Source organism: Hyperolius riggenbachi, chromosome 3 (genome assembly GCF_040937935.1).
Source record: "Hyperolius riggenbachi isolate aHypRig1 chromosome 3, aHypRig1.pri, whole genome shotgun sequence".
NCBI classification, from domain to species: domain Eukaryota; kingdom Metazoa; phylum Chordata; class Amphibia; order Anura; family Hyperoliidae; genus Hyperolius; species Hyperolius riggenbachi.
The window spans coordinates 68,549,402-68,567,028 of record NC_090648.1 but is presented as its reverse complement, the minus strand read 5'-3'; the positions used below and the strand labels follow the sequence as shown (position 1 = coordinate 68,567,028).

Genomic DNA, 17,627 nt, shown 5'->3' with positions numbered 1-17,627 from the left:
TTCTGCATCCAGTCTGCATCAAATCTATGTGTAGTGTAAACAGGGCCTAAGAGTGCTAACAGGCTTGTGTTTTTCTTTAACCTGTCAATTTTCTACAAATTTTGAATATTAAAGATCTAAAAACTATTTTTGGTTTCCGAAGCCCTATTGTCTTGATTCTATATCCTTATAAATAGCCGTATAAACTCTAAGTCTGACCGGTGTAAGTATATATTGGTTATGTTGTTCTCCAAACAATTTTTCTTATACATGTACAGTGCACCTTTCAGGTCATCATTCATAACTGTTTGTGTATTGTTCTCATAGTTCACGTAGTCAGGTTTGCAGTGGTTGAAAGCCAAACAACTGCAATCCATGGCACCGTCTGTGCTGTACACTTAACAGATTGAAGGTATGCAAGCAATCAGTTGTATCCCGGGAAGCTTCACTTTCAACAGCTGATTATTTGGTTCAACCACCACAATCCACTGCTTTTCCTAGAAGCGAGGCGAAGCACTGACTTGTTGGAGGGGGCATGACCCAGACTGTGCCACAGATCGCATGGCAGTCTCTGCTACATTGCCCAGCACATGGCACACGTGTGTACATCTCAGGGCTGTGGAGTTGATACAAAAATCATCCGACACCTCAGTTTATGAAACCTCTGACTCCAGGTATCCAAAATTGCTCCGACTCCTTAAGGTGGCCACTAACTGTCCAATTTCTAGTGAAAAATCACACGCTACGAGAAAATCTAAATTTTGGTTTGACAAAAATCCAATTGAACGTCTATTTTTGTAATCGTTCATAAACGATTGTGCCCATCAACTGAGATTTAAAACCAATACGATTAGAATTTGTAATCGCTCAAACAATTTTTTGCTAGAAATTGGACTGCTAGTGGCCACCTTTAGTCTAATTTTTACAAAGGCAATGGATTTGGCTCAAAAATCATCCTACTCCTCAGTTTATTGAAACCACCAACTCTGACTCAGATACATCTGCGTGTTATATATGGCACCCGGCGATGACGACAGGTAGAATATCAGTACGTCTCTATTACTAATGTTGTACTGTTTGCTTGCCTGATGCCCCCCCCCATCCTCTCTGCCCTCCCAGAGTAAAACCTTTCCTAAACGCCAACCTTCCTCTCACCGACTATTAATAATTCTATCCTTCTTTCCTCTAAAGGCCCGTACGTACACCTGACTTAAGGCTGATTACAACCACCTCAGCCGATAGGCGCGTATACAGCGGCCGTCAACCCCCAACCAGCGAGCAATCTGTCCGGTGGATCAACTCACACCCGCGATGCCTGATTGAATTGTCTGCGCTGCTCCCCGCCCACAGTATGACGTAACACACGCACCGCTCCGTCACCCCTCCCCTCCCCCCCCCCCCCCCCCCCCGCACACAACAACAGAACTGCGTAGCTGACTCACATTTGTACAGGCCAGCCAGCGATGTTGCCCTAGGGGATTGGATCCCGATCCCCAACAGAGGACATGTGTACACACCTTTACACCAACCCCTCCTAAAATGAATTCTAAAGTTAACCTATAACCTTGGTGTGGTATCTGGAGCTTGGCTAAGTAGTAGGTGAGCTCCTGCACCTTTTAAATTACCTGAATCCGATACCCCTAAGGCCTCTTGCACACTAAATGCGATTCCGTTTTTTTTTTATTATTATTCCGATTAAAAAAGGGCAGAGTTCAGACCGGCCTATGTACGTGGCTACAGACACAACTGATACTTAAAAGATCAGCAGGATAGCCAGGCAACTGGTATTGCTTAAAGGAGTCATTAGGCAACTCTCGAACTGAATGTCAGAATGGGAAAGAAAGGTGATTTAAGCAATTTTGAGCGTGGCATGGTTGTTGGTGCCAGATGGGCCAGGCAGAGTATTTCACAATCTGCTCAGTTACTGGGAATTCAAGCACAACCATTTCTAGGGTTTACAAAGAATGGTCTGAAAAAGGAAAAACATACAGTATGCGGCAGTCCTGTGGGGGCGAAAATGCCTTGTTGAGGTCAGAGGAGAATGGGCCGACTGATTCAAACTGTTCACTGTACTAAAATGGCCCCCACAGTCACCAGATCTCAACCCAGTAGAGCATCTTTGGGATGTGATGGAACGGGAGCTTCATGCCCTGGATGGGCATCACACAAATCTCCATCAAATGCAGGATGCTATACTATCAATATGGGCCAACATTTCTAAAGAATGCTTTCAGCAATTTGTTGAATCAGTGCCACGTAGAATTAAGGCAGTTCTGAAGGCGAAAAGGGGTCAAACACCGTATTAGTAAGGTGTTCCTAATAATCCTTTAGGTGAATGTATATGTAATACAGCACTAGAAACTATGTACTTGGCACACACCATCCTTTATAAAGAGGTACACGCTGTGTGTAGAGAAACCACGACTGTTGTAGCATATGTTCTGTAACTTTATTAGGCAGTGATGGACTTTCTTTACCAGAAAACAAAGGAAGTTACAGATCAGGAAATGCAGCCTATTGTGAAACCTTATTGTGTTTATACAATGTATATTTATGTCTGAGATGTGAAGTGTTGCAGCCGCCTCACAGCAGACAACCCTGATGGCGTTATCTGTACGGCTGAGCCGCAGATTGCACAGACTCTGAATGGTGGCTTGCAGCATTGTGCCCTTGTGTGTACGCATTACATTATCTCTGCACAGTTATTCTCTGGAGAATGTGAGATGAAATCTGTCAGTTGTACTACAGATTATCAGGCTGAAGATACTTGCTGACAGACAAGGTCACGTACATATGCCAATTCCCAAGCCTGTGAGATAAACCTGGTGGGTACTGGCAAATTATGCTGCACCCACAATAATATTAAAGCAGCTCAGAACTCGGAACTTCTTCTCTGCTCTAAAAGATAAGGACGATGCTAATTGAAATCTACGCCCTGTTTTGTTGCTGCTGTAGCTGCCAGGGTGTAGGTTTCAACTCACCACCGCCACCGCGCGTACTCGTCACTCTCATCAATCGTATAGCTATCTCCCTGCCGCAGCTCACTCACCCTGCCGTCCCTATGATGGCAGAGCCCTATGGGCGGGTCAAGAGCCAGTTTCGTTGGCTCCTGATCCTGTCTGTCAATGTAAGCAACTCCCATTGGCTTACATTGATAGACACGGTGAGGAGCCAATGAAAGTGGGTTCTGCCGTCATAGGGACAGCAAAGTGGGTGGCCTGTGGTTCCCAGCATGCTGTGTGGATGGCGGTTGTGGTGAGTATGTACGGCGATTCATCGGTATTGCACAGTCTCTGGTACTTCAGGCGGCAGAGACTGCTGCTACTTAAGTTTTGTTACAGCTGATACAAATCCTGCAATAAATCTCCAGTGTGACTATTTCCTGCTTTCATGGAAGCTGACATAGGGTTAACATTTGGTGTTTACAAAGAGATGACAGTTGGCCAGTGGGAACAGAGAGAGGACACGGGCATGGAATAAGCTGTGTGGGTTTCCTCTGGGCACTCCGGTTTCCTCCCACATCCCAAAAACCTACAGATGAGTTAATTGGATTCTCCCTAAATAGGCCGTAGACTACAATGGACATGTGACTGGCAGGGATTATTGCAGGGCTGTGGAGTCAGTACAAAAATCTTCCGACTCCAACTCAGACTCCTCGTTTTATGAAATCACGACTCCAACTCCGGGTACCCAAAATGACTCCGACTCCTCGACTCCGACTCCTTAGCCTAATACTTAAACAGGGCTGTGGATTTTGTACAAAAATACTCCGACTCCCGACTCAGACTCCTCAGTTTACGAAACCACGGCTCCGACTCCGGGTGCCCAAAATTACTCCGACTCCACAGCCCTGGATTATTGTGAGCCCCTCTGAGGGGCAGTCCTTAATGCTGCTGGCCTTTATCTTAATGCTTTTTTGCCTTTTTATTTCTCCTAGGCTTAAGGACTATTGGTGTTATAACCAAGCTGGACCTGATGGATGAAGGCACAGACGCCAGAGATATTCTGGAGAATAAGCTACTGCCACTGCGGAGAGGTACGGCCAACTCTGCCCCATGTGGAAGAGCTGAATTCCCCTAACTTGGCGCCAAAACCAAAATGTTTGTGGTTTCATGTTCTGTTGCTGTAGCAAATTGAGGATGCTGTCAGGGCACAGAGTGTATGCGGAGGTGTGTTTTGACATTTTTTTTTTTATAGAGCCACTTGTAATGATTTACTCTTCACAGTAGAGAGAAAGAGTTCATGTAAGGAGTAATCTGGGCTCCTCTGCAGAGAAAAAGCATTGAGGAAAATCTCTGCAATTTATTCAGTACATTGGACACATCTGCTTAGAGCAAACTGAAGCAGGCTGCAAAAAAAAAACAAAAAAAAACACCTTAGATACTCGCCTATGTAGAAAGAAGGCTCTGTATCCCATAGAGATTTCCCAGTTCTCTCTCTCTTTCTCTGTGGAGTTGTTATAAAACTCATCCAACGTCTCAGTTTATGAAACCGCCAACTCAAGGTACCCAAAATTACTCCGACTCCTCAGTCTAATACTTACCAGAGCTGTGGAGTCAGTACAAAAATCATCTGACTCCTCAGTTTATAAAACCACCTAACTCTAGGTACCCAAAAATTACTCCCGACTCCGCAGCGCTATTTCCCACACTGGACGTAAAGGAATAATGAGCTCACTACTTCTGTCATTTATTCTAAGAAAATGCTGGTGGTCTTTCTAATACCAGACACATAAATTGGCGCAGGTCTCATGGGGTGATGAGGCTATCCCACCATGTAATACCCTCAGTTATTACACGTGCTCACCATCACCAATAAAGGGATCAGCTGGAAATAACCCACATTATAAGGTTGTATATAAGCTCCGAAAACTCCCAAATGGTAGAATCGACCATCCAGGTGCCAAGATTATAGACCACTCCTCCAGTATGGTATCAGCAAACAGTGTCAAAAGCCATGAGTATAAAAAAAAAGCAGTTCTCCGTATAGACTGCTTTTATTTGATAGCACTACAATGTAACAAATTTCAAAAAAGAGCAGAAAAAGAAATACAGGGCCCAGGCAGTGTGTAGCCCAGTAGTGTAATGCACATGTGTGTTGGCCAAACAACGGGATAAAGTTAAAATGTGCCGCCCATCTCCTTCCTCTTTCTAATATCAGAGATAATTTACTGTATAAAACAATTGTACATCCTGCACAGTGTCTGGAGTTTAACTGGCATGGCTAAATGTAATTGTTGCCTTCTTAAAACAGAAGGCATTTGTGGTGATTCAGCTTTGAGTGAAGTTGGTTTCCCACAATGCACCGCTACTGAATATACCAATCATCTCTTTATGCCGCTGAAAGCAAAGCTTAGATCCAGAACTGCTGGAGTATAGTGAGGCTGTATAGTGAGCCACATCAATCAATATGCATACAGCCTGTTACTGACTTTCTGGCCCTCCTCAGTGCATGGCATGGATACACCAGCGGTTCTGGATGTGCAGCCTTCCTTGCGGTCATTTAGAATTGCTTTTTAATAGAGGGCTCTCTGGTCTCTTTTAGTCCCCTATACTTTCCTAGTGGTTCTGGGTCACCATGAGCTGCCTAGGTATTACTCGGCTTGTATGGGAAACCCTCATAGTCGCTCTGGTACTGTGCCTGAGAACTGACATTGGTGTCCATCTCTGTCACAGGCTATATCGGTGTTGTCAATAGAAGTCAGAAAGACATTGATGGTAAAAAGGACATCCGGGCGGCTCTGGCTGCGGAAAGAAAGTTCTTTCTCTCTCATCCTGCATACCGGCACGTGGCAGACAGAATGGGGACACCACATCTACAGAAAACACTGAACCAGGTATTGTATGGTGACAATGGTAATATGGCTCCTAGAGTGTATATGCTGATGGTGCTCACATCTCCTTTCCTCCTCCCCTTTCAGCAACTCACCAACCACATTCGGGAGACCCTTCCTGCGCTGCGCAGTAAGTTGCAGAGCCAGACGCTGTCACTGGAGAAAGAGGTGGAGGAGTACAAAAACTTCAGACCGGATGACCCCACAAGGAAAACCAAAGCTCTGCTCCAGTAAGTGGAAAGTCCTCCAACCACTAGGTGGAGTTGTGTTCTTGCATATTCCTTCATTTCCATTGTCTGCTAAAGTGAAACTGAACTCAGAATTTCCTCTCTGCTTTAAAAGATTAGTCACTGCATGATAAATGGAAAAGAAGTCTTCATTACAATTTTTCAGAGCACCTAAAATAACCCTGAAGTTTAGAACTTAGTTTCACTTTGCTGGGAGCACTGAATTGGTTAACCGTCATTGTTTACTATATGGGGAGAGACTCCATGGCAGTGCTCCTGCAGTCTATTCACAGCTGCTAAGAACTAGTCACATTAATCTGGGTAAACTGAACACAGAGCAGTGGAAAAAATACTGTTCATTGCGTGCGGTGCAAGAGTTTGGTTCCAGTTTGGTTAGGTAAGCCGCTACCATTTTAGGAGTAGCCACTCCCATTCTATGAGTATCCACTCCCATTTCTGGCCAAGATAACAGGAGTCAGGATGATTAGTGGCTGTAGCCATGCGTACTCTGACATAAGGATCAGCAGGGGGTGAATGAGTGACAAGATGTGCCTGGACCTTTCCCAAAAAAGTAGGCTGTCGGACAACTACGTGTTCCAAGACCTCAGAATCCAGGCAAGATCATGTGAGGCATCATGTGAGGATATGACTTTCATCTGGGATTTTGTTGCATGTAAGAGTGTTTTTACAACTCTGTCATCCTGCAGGATGGTCCAGCAGCTTGGGGTGGACTTTGAGAAGAGGATTGAGGGTTCCGGGGATCAGGTGGACACGCTGGAACTGTCCGGAGGTGCCAGGATTAACCGAATATTCCATGAGAGGTTTCCATTCGAGCTTGTCAAGGTAATAATTATAGCATATTTGTAAAGCAGCTCCTGGTAACTGCATGCTTTATTAAATATGTTTGCAATCCTTGTATCCTTATTTCATTGCTTTTTGCTCCCACTGTTGCATTTTATGTAATCCCTCTCCAGCTGGTATTGCTGACCTTTTCTGTGCATAGTCCTCCCTCTTTTTGTAAACTTGTGGCTGATTTCTCAAAACCAGCGCAAGATAAATTGGGGCTATATATATCTGTGCACTTTTGCTTGGACACAGATGAACTGTAGTTGGAATCACTTTTTTTTTTTTTTTTTTACAACATTTATAAATGATTTAGTTCGTTTTTGATCACTGTAATGTAAATCATTGAGATTAAATTCTTTCCTCTCCCTGATTTACATTCTGACATTTATTTCAGGCAGCAACCTCTTTAGTACTGGCAGGTGATCTCAGCAGAATGTTTTACTATTTGAATGCACTGTCTGGGAGTTAAGGTGGCCATCCACTTATAGATTTGCAGCAGATTCGACCATCATCTAGATTTCTGTCAGATGCCTGTCAAGTTGAATCTGACAGGAATCTATCTAATGTGTGGCACACACTAGTAACAGGTTTCCAATAGATTTTAGAATTACATTTATTGTAAATCGATCTAAGTGCATTATTGGACCATTAGATCTAATGCAACTCTATGGGCTGCCAGCACCAGATCGACCTAGATTTTCCATCCAGTCAGATAGATCAAATCCATCGACATCGGCCACAAAATGATCGATCAGCTGATTTGATAGAATCGATTTCCCATTGATCGATAGATTCGATAGAATTGATCGATGGCTGAAATCGACCAGTGTATGGGCCCCTTGGGGGGAGAATTCCACATAATAAACAGCCTAGGCAAAGCCTCATTGGAAAGGCGGGACTACATACAATATACAGAAATGTATAGCTAGCGGGAGTGTTAATAATGCTGAAGCCAGGATGTGTAATGTAAAAGTGGGTATGCTGAATAGTTTACTGCATTCTACTATATGCCACTACAGTGCCTCTTTAATCATCATTGCTGGAACAGTAATTGCCCCATCTGTACACATGATGCAGTGTGTGCACGTGTGTTGTCTTGAGGAGAGATTTGGAAAGCCATAGAGTAGGTTTACCAACACCAATGCAAGGAAAGTTGGCGCAGACCAGTGTTGCTCTCCACGGTCTCGTGATCACAAGTAACTCGTGATAATTAGCTGTTTTTCCTGATCACGAGGTCGGATTCCAAATTGGTGATCGCCTTTCGATCATGGATTCAGTTCCGAATGCATCCGTGATCGTGGTCCAAATCCGGCTCGTGATCACGGATTTAGCCGTGATTATAACCTGAAAACCCGCCGACTTCAGTGGTTGTTGGCAAAGCCCCCTTAAACGCTATAAACAAAGCCCCCTTAAACACTATAAACACCAAATTTGCAGGATATGTTAACCTCCCTGGCGGTAAGCCCGAGCTGAGCTCGGGCTAAGCCGCGCAGGAGAAGATCTCAGCCCCTGGAGAGGCGATTTTCACCCTGTAAAGTGCTGTACGCGCAGCTAGCACTTTGCTAGCCGCGCGTACAGCTTGATCACCGCCGCTCTGCGCTGATCGCCCGCATGCAGCGGCGCAAGACGCCCCCCCCCCCCCCCGCCAGAGCCCTGCGCTGCCCGGACCAATGAGTTCCGGGCAGCGCTATGGGCTGGATCGGAGACTTCTGATGTCAGGACGTCGCTATAACGTCATTCCGATCGTCGCCATGGCGACAGGAGAAGCCAAACAGGGGAGCGCGTTATATGCACATTCCCCTGTTTGCTATTAGTGCCGGCGACGATCGAACTAGAGGGACACATGCGCCCTCTAGTGGAGTTTCATGTAGCTACCACTCTGGTAGCTTTACATGAAACATAAAAAAAAAATTTTTTTAAAAATTGGATTTCTGCAATTTTTGCAGAAAAAATAAACCGCCAAGGAGGTTAAGTAGAACAGTGAGGAATTTTTTTTTCAAAAAGACCTTATAGTTTTTGAGAAAATTGATTTTAAAGTTTCAAAGGAAAATAGTATACATTTAAATGACAGTAAATGAACTTACCACATTTACATGTATACTTTTTTCCTTTGCGTCTTCCTTTGAAACTTTAAAATCAATTTTCTTAAACTATAAGGTCTTTTTGAAAAAACAAATTCCCCTTGTTCCCGCTGTTCTTCTTAACATATCAAATTTGGTGTTTCTGGCATGTAAGGGGGCTTTGTATTAACCGCTAAAGTTGGCAGGCTTTTAATCACAAATACATTTTTCATTTGAAACTTTAAAATATATTTTCTCAAAAACTATAAGTTCTTTTTGAAAAAATGTGTTAAGTTGTAGCCACTGATCACCTTTTATAATCCATGCTTTGCTATTAACGTTAAAGTCAAATCCGTGATCATGGATTCTACATGTAATCACGGCTAAAATCTCGAATTCGGAGCTCCGATTCAAATCCGGATCACGATCACGGCATGTACAGATTTCGATTATGCCGTGGCCGGATTTACTCGAGTTCGTGATTGGGGGTATCCGAGCACCACTAGCACAGACGTGGGGTTGATGTCCTAATCAAAGGTTGTAATGGGTCACTTTAAACAACTGCATTGGTGTTTTTAAATCTGCCTCACTTCTACACCATCTGGTTGTGGCTTTTTTCATGTACCCCGTTAGATTATTTTGCTCTCTCTGCAGCTTCTACCTTTCTTCCGGTCACCGTCTACACCAGGGATGGGCAAACTTTTTAGGCCAAGGGCCATGAAGCCATTCTTGAGTGCTAGGGGGCCGAACTAGCGAAATCAAACTCAATTTTTGCTGATTGCTGTTGGTTACACTATGCCTATGCCACTTTGCCAAGACATTTCCAGGGGAAATAACCCATATACCGTGTGCAGTTACCACAGTGACAACTGCTAATCAGTGCAAGGTACTGCTGCATCTGGCCCCTGTAAGTGGCACTGCAGCTATGGCCTGCGGGCCGCATGGAACCAACCACTGTAGAGAGCTTGGGGTGGGGTTGTCGGCCACCAGGAATGGCTCAATGGGCTGCATTTGGCCCCAGGGCTGGACTTTGGACATTCCCGCTCTACACGTAGCTCTTGCACCTTGGCCTCTAGGACCTCTGCTCCATCAGTGCTTGCTATTTCTCGTATCCCGTCTTATCTACCCCTAACCACAACTTTTCCATTTCTATGTTCAGATGGAATTTGATGAAAAAGATCTTCGACGAGAAATTAGTTACGCCATTAAGAACATCCACGGTGTGAGGCAAGTTCAGCCAATCTAACTATACTGACTTATTCTGCAGCTGCCATTAATGTCTTTGTATTCTTCTGCTATCAACTGCTCTGTGTCCTCTCATACAGGACAGGTCTGTTTACACCCGATATGGCCTTTGAAGCCATTGTGAAGAAGCAGGTGGTAAAACTGAAGGAACCCTGTCTGAAATGCGTGGATCTCGTCATCCAGGAGTTGGTGAACACTGTGAGACAATGCACAACAAAGGTAGGAGCTCCCAGGAGTGGCACACCTTAAAGAGAACCCGAGGTGTGTTTAAAGAATGTTATCTGCGTACAGAGGCTGGATCTGCCTATACAGCCCAGCCTCTGTTGCTATCCCAAACCCCACTAAGGTCCCCCTGCACTCTGCAATCCCTCATAAATCACAGCCGTGCTGTGAGGCTGTGTTTACATCTGTAGTGTCAGTCTCAGCTGCTCCCCCGCCTCCTGCATAGCTCCGGTCCCTGCCCCCGTCCCTTTCCTCCAATCAGCAGGGAGGGAAGGGATGCAGGCGGGGACTGGAGTTCTGCAGGAGGCGGGGAGAGCAGCAGACTGACACTATAGAGATAAACACAGCCAGCTCTGACAAGCTGTTTGTCAGCAGCTTGGCTGTGATTTATGAGGGATTGCAGAGTGCAGGGGGACCTTAGGGGGGTTTGGGATAGCAACAGAGGCTAGGCTGTATAGGCAGATCCAGCCTCTGTATGCAGATAATATTCTTCAAACCCACCTCGGGTTCTCTTTAACGCCTATTACGTACGTACGAGGAATGTCACCTGGCATGGTCACTGTGCAGGGCCGAGGCTGTACAGATGCATCCCTAGTCTCTAGGCTACACAGGGGGAAGGAGGACCGATAGAGTGGGCGGGGTGAGTAAGCGAACAATGCATTCAGGTGAGACTCTCCACCAGGCTGATCACTGGCCAAAGCACAGAGTTAGGTCAAGGGCCGCTGTACACACTCTTCATCACAGCTATCAAACTCCAGTCATGTAGGGCCATATCAATGCCAGTATTTACAATGGACAGAGAAATTGAGAAATGTGTTCTTCTTGATGAACCACAACACCATTCCTTATTCAGTCCCATTAGTTATGCCTTATATTTGTATAATCCAAAAGTTACCTCTTCTGTTACCGGTAAGAAGGAATTTATAGCATTTAAATAGGACTTCTAGTATAAAAAACAAGGCTTGTCATGCCTGTCTTACTGATGCAGGATGGGGGGGGGGGGGGGTCTTTCCGGGTGGATTATTTACCAGAATGGCCGTAATCCATTGTACAGGTGATGGCCTGGCCACCCCCACCTGCATTGCTGCCCCCAGTTCGCCAGCCGTGGCCTAATTGGGGGCTGCGGAGCTGGGACCAGGCCACAACAACACAGGCGTGGGTGGCCAGCAAGCATTGGAAAAATGTCCGCTACTGTACTGCCAAGGAGGTCCGAATGTCACCTGGAAAATGGATTACAGCTTATCAGCTGTAATTCATTTCATTTCACCCCCCCCCCCCCCCCCCCCCAAAAAAAAAGATCCTCTAGAACAGGGGTCTCAAACTCAATTTACCTGGGGGCCGCAGGAGGCAAAGTCAGGATGAGGCTGGGCCGCATAAGGGATTTCACAAAATCCAAAGCCCCCCTAACCCCCCCCCTCCCTTGCATTGATTTTTACTTCAAAATCAAATTCACACTGAAGCGAACTATTTTGCCTGTTTTACCTTATAGTTCGCTTCAGTGCTCCCATTACAAGTAATCCGCCGTGTCCCCGCCGCAAAACGAGGGCTGCAGAGCCCCCAAATCGCCCGGGGGGCAATCCGCCGGCATTTCCTGGAAGGGGCAGAGCTTTCAGCTTCAGCTCTGGCCTTCCTGACGTCAATCGCGGCGCATCGTCGCCTCTCCCCGCCTGTCTCTGTGGGGCGGGCAGAGGCGGCGATGCGCCGCAATTGACGTCAGGAGGGGCAGAGCTGAAGCTGAAAGCTCTGCCCCTTCCAGGAAATGCCGGCAGAATGCCCCCCCGGGCGATTTGGGGGCTCTGCAGCCCTCGTTTAGCGGCGGAGATGCAGCGGATTACTTGGGAGCACTGAAGCGAACTATAAGGAAGCTTTTGCCGGCGCAGGCCACAAAATATTGTATCGTGGGCCGCAACTGGCCCGCGGGCCGTGAGTTTGATACCCCTGCTCTAGAACATGGATTCATCTGTGAATGCTTATTTTTGATTGGTCGCTATGGGTCAATTGTATTTTCCTTTGCTTGGTGCTTTTTTTTGTCTTGGAAGACTAACCTGTATTAGCTTTATTTCTAAGTTTGCAAGGTCTTCAGTTGACCAATGAATCATAGCAACCAATACAAATGTGTTTTTCTTTTGCCTGACTCCAATAAGCTGCTTTAGCCTGCTTGATTTTTGCTCATAATTGGTTATTAGATAAAGCCCTGTGAGTCACTGGGTCACCAAGATACAAATCAGTGGCGGACTTCTATTAATTAGTATTACGGGGATTAGGAGACATAGGTTGGAGATAAGTCCTCTGTCTTGTAATTCTGTTAGCGGACAGCTAATTGAGAGCAGAAGCCTTCGTGACCTCATCTGCTATTTATGTCTGTCCGTAATATTGTGTTATCAGGGGACTGGGAATGATTTCTTGGCATTGCGACTGTCATGCAGTGGCCTTATGACTGAGCACACCTGAGCGACAGAGATGTGAGGCTACATTTCCACTAGAGGCATGCGAATCGCATGGGAATTTTTGGATGCGAATTTGCAAAAGCTCTTGAGTCCATGCTAAGAAGAATATCGGCTAAGAGCTAATGCTGGGAATACACCATGATTTTTTTTCAGTAGATAGATGGCTCGATAATTTCCAACAGTACTGATCTGATTTCAGTTGTTTTTCTGATCGATTTTCTCATAGAAGTGAAAAGAAATCAATCAGTAAAACGATTGGAAAATCAATCGGTAAGTAAATCTGCCAAAAAAAAAAATTATCGTGTATTCCCAGCATAAATGTGGACCAACTCGTTATTAGAGGGTGTCTCTAATTTTTTTGCCATTTTTGGGGGGTGTATTCTCAGTTTCGGTTACCCCCATCGGCTGCTTTGGCTAAGAACTGTTGTACGTGTGCCAAAGCTTTACTCCATGCAAGTATATAAAAATAGGAATGAATGGGGAAATTCCAGATTCACCAGTCTTCAGGGCTATGGAGTCAGTACAAATATCATCCGACTCCTCAGTTTATGAAACCACCGACTCCAACTCCGATTCCAGGTACACAAAAATAGATCCAACGCCGACTCCACAGCTCTGAAAGTCATAGGGTCTGATGCTTGCCATTGCTGGCCACCTCCCAGAAATGCTATTTCCACAGCTGTACCGTGGCTCCTCTGGCTAGAATGCTTTCACATCGCTGCATACTTGGTCCAGGTTAGTGATTTCCAGCATCTGAGCTGCATGTTTCTTTCAGGAGAGGGATTTTGTTAAGTTTTCTAGTCAGAAGAGCCTCATTACTGTTGCAATAATACAAAACTTCATGAATAACCTGCCTCCAGGCTTCCCTCATGACAAATGGTAATGAAGAGACGGTATCCATTTACTAATGTCACAGAGTGTTCCGTTATGTTGAGTTATTCTGCTGTCGGCAGGGAGAAGTGTTCTGTGTGAGATAATCCTCATCAGCGGGGATATTTATTATGTGTTTGCCAAGCATGATTTGTTTGCCCTGCTCCTCTCTTTTCTCTCTGTCGCATACTAACTGTTTTGTCTTGTCTCACTGTCTGTCACTGGTTCTTTTTTCTTTTTTCCCCCCTCTGCTTAACTCCTCCTTTGCCTGTGACATCACTGGGTCAGAGGGCTCCGCCTCACACAAAAGGGTAACTGTCTCAATGGTTTGTGCCTGTGTAGGCGTATGTGTAAAACCTGGTAATTGGGATATATGTATCAAGAGTCTTTTTGTGAATTATTCTACTGTGAATGGGATGTGAAACGTGTTGTAAACCATTATGGGCCCATTAACCCTTTTACATTTTAAAGAGAAACACAGGGACACCGAGAGCACTATAGTGTAGTATGTTTGGATCAAGGAGGGAGGATGAAAGAGGTATAGAATACTCACAAAGCACAGAGGCGCTTAGTACAGAGCCGGACGGCAACTGCTTTATACTCCTAACTGAACTGCCTGAGGAAGTGGGGTCATGCCCACGAAACGGGTTGCAATATTGGGAGTGTAATAATAAATTGTTCCTTTGTGTTATACCTTAAAAAGGTGTCGGTTGTAGTGTCCTTTGGAGTGGCTAGGAGTCCACCACGTCCATGTTTTAAACGTTTTATCTGATTGTTTTATGCTATTGGCGCCTCTGTTCACCTGCACCTTTCTCATTTTAAGACTGCTGCGCGACGTAAACCTTTGTCGGCAAATCTTGTTTGGGTACCTAGTGCAGCTAAACGAGCAGGTGGCAGGGAGCAGTTATACTTACCTGATTCTCCACCAGCGGCTCTGAACTACCAACAGGTCTTCTGGGCCCCGGTCATATCTGATCACACGATATGAGGTGATCAGGATCCAGGAGACTGTTAGTTACAGTGCCACCCGGTGGGGGAACAGAGATGATGGAAGAGACTATTCCATCAGCCCTCTTCCACCACCGGGTGGCACTGTAACATGACATGGTATCCTGGATCCCAATCACATCGCGATCGGAACAGAGAAAACATGTCAGGGTTGCATCAGCATTGCAGTGATGGAAGTCAGTTGCCGATCCAGCCGTCCTGACAGGCAACTATAAGAGCTCCCTGCTGCCCACTCTGTATACTCTGCCGAGCCTGCCAGGGTAGGGAAGGCATACCTCTCTAGCGGCAGGAAAAATTGGGCTCAGGACTCCTCTCTGCTCTAAAAGGTTAGGCACAGCAAGATAACCTTTATGGGGAAAAAAATCTTCAGGATTTTTCTTAATATTTCCATAAAATCCTAAAGTTTTAACTTGGTTTCTCTTTGCAGGGAACACTTGAAAGGATTATTCCTCAGTGTTTATTCTGTGGGGAGAGCTGCCTCAGCAGAGCTCCTGCAGTCAATTCACAGCTGCTCATAAGAAATAGACACTTTGATCTGGCTAAACGAACACAGAGAAGGGAAATTCTTCAGCAGCAAGACACAGAACATTTATATTGCGCTTTTTACTCCTGGCAGAATCAAAGCACTAGAGCTGCAGCCACAAGGGCGCGCTCTATAGATAGTAGCAGTGTTAGGGAGTCTTGCGCAAAGTCTCCCCCTCGATCGCACTCCTGGTTAGGTACACCTGTTGATCTGCCACCAGATAGAGCCCACTCTGATCGAAGAGAGGGATCTATTGTCTGCCCACATGCTGCAGACAGATTTCCAATAGATTTCACCATGAAATCTATTGGAAATCCTCCTCCTAATGCCACCTCCCCCCACCCCCAAGAGTTTCTTTTGAATGCTCACCATGAGTGACTGTACCATGCGCGTTTTTATTGATGTCAGTACATGCACCAATGTCAAACTGGTGCTCGCGGTGACGATTCAAATAGCCGCCAGAAGAGGCAAAGTTTTGCGCTGGTGTGACTGGTGAGTCTTCAGTACTGACCACAGGCATGGGGTGAATCCACACATACACTTGCGTGGACATTGGCCAGGGGTCCGGTGGTTGTTGAGGTCATTCTGGACTCTTCCTGTTGCCTCTGATACTGTAATCTGCTCTGAGTAATGGAAAGTGAGGTCTGTACTTGATGGATTATCTGTAGCAGTGAGTGCGGAGGGCCCTAGCGGCTCAGTGGACCTCTTGATACATATATCCATTGTCTGCCTTACAGCGTCTGTTCTGCCTTCTGTCTGCCCATCTGACGCTCCTGCCTCTGCCAGTCCACCGCTTGTTTATATCCAATGTTTTATGTATGCCGCTCTCTGCTATTCTAGACCCGGCTCAGAGATCAGAAGTGTCTCTGCCAGGAAATATTCATTATTGAAGAGGTTATTAGGATGGAATCTCATTACAAGGAGTGATGGCTTGCTTGATGTTTTTTGTAGAAATATTGGTCATGTGTCGCCATCTAGCGGTCTCATTTAGGTAGTGCAACCCTGTATAGAGCGGATTCTAAACTATCTTTAAATGTACTCAAAAATGAAGTGCTAACCCAAGGTGAAAATATACTGATGAGGTAAACAATTGTATCTATCCTCCTACTCCTAAAAGTGACCCTTTTTTATAGATCTCTGTTTTATTTTAGGATTCAAAACTTAAAAAGATGATTTAAAGAGAATCTGTACTCTAAAATTTTTACAATAAAAAGCATACCATTCTATTCATTATGTTCTCCTGGGCCCCTCTGTGCTGTTTCTGCCTCTCCCTGCTGCAATCCTGGCTTGTAATTGCCAGTTTTAGGCAGTGTTTACAAACAAAAGACACGGCTTCTAACTAGAGTGTGATAGGCTTGAGAGTAGCTCAGTCTCTTACTCATACAGAGCTTGGAGAGGGTGTGTATAGCTTCTGCCTATGACGAGCAGTGCAGCACATTCCACACATTCCAGCCTCAGCCCGACAGAGCCGACAGAAGAGAGAAGATTAGATCATATAACAGAGATAACACAGACACTGTGCAACTAGACAAGGCTGCAGTAACACAGACCACATTAGAACAGGTATAGGAACTTATAGGATAGAAGAAATAAGGATGAAAATTTTGTTAGTCTCTTTAAAGAGTACCTCATGTATAAAAGACAGACCCTGTCATTGCATGCACTCTTAAAAGGACCCTGAGGTGTGAGACTAACGGAAGCTCCCATATTTATTTCCTTTTAAACAACACCAGTTGCCTGGCTGCTCTGCTGATCTTTCTGGTCAGTAAGGTCTAAATCACACACCTAAAACAAGCAATACAGATTGGCAGATTTGTCCTAGACATCTGAGCAGCATGCTTGTGCAGGGTTTATGGCTTAAAGTATCAGAGGCAGAGGATCAGCAGGACAGCCAGGGAATGTGCATTAGTTAAAAGGAAATAAACCTGTTAGCCTCCTTATCCCTCTCACCTTGGGTACTCTTTAAAGTGTCCCCAAGGCAGCGCAGGTAGGGGCATATGGGACACAGAGGCAAGTTCTCTGGTCCATAACATGCTTCTGTATCGTCCCACCCCCAAGTGCCCAAAGTAAAGGCATTTACAGACATTTGTTAAAGGAGAACTGTAAGGAGAGAGCTATGGAGTCTGCCTTGTTTATTTCCTTTTATACAATACCAGTTGTTGCCTGGCAGCCCTGATGGTCTAATTGGCTGCAGTAGTGTCTGAATCACACCAGAAACAAACATGCGGCTTATCTTGCCAGATCTGACAATGTCAGAAACACCTGATCTGCTGCATGCTTGTTCAGGGGCTGTGGGTAAAAGTATTAAAGGCAGAGGATCAGCAGGGCTGCCAGGCAACTGGTATTGCTTAAAAGGAAATGGCAGCC

The 17,627-nt window shown here is 45.4% G+C and overlaps 1 protein-coding gene across 4 annotated transcripts in view; it reads left to right on the top strand.

Moving 5' to 3' along the window:
• The window catches only part of DNM2 (dynamin 2), a 237,259-nt gene that overhangs the window by 116,277 nt on the left and 103,355 nt on the right, over positions 1 to 17,627 (top strand). For all 4 annotated transcript variants that reach the window (XM_068274341.1, XM_068274342.1, XM_068274340.1 and 1 more), the window contains exons 5-10: positions 3,917 to 4,015; positions 5,655 to 5,815; positions 5,900 to 6,042; positions 6,747 to 6,882; positions 10,105 to 10,172; positions 10,271 to 10,409. In XM_068274341.1, coding sequence (XP_068130442.1) covers positions 3,917 to 4,015; positions 5,655 to 5,815; positions 5,900 to 6,042; positions 6,747 to 6,882; positions 10,105 to 10,172; positions 10,271 to 10,409 — 746 coding nt within the window. The remainder of the gene's footprint in view (positions 1 to 3,916; positions 4,016 to 5,654; positions 5,816 to 5,899; positions 6,043 to 6,746; positions 6,883 to 10,104; positions 10,173 to 10,270; positions 10,410 to 17,627) is intronic.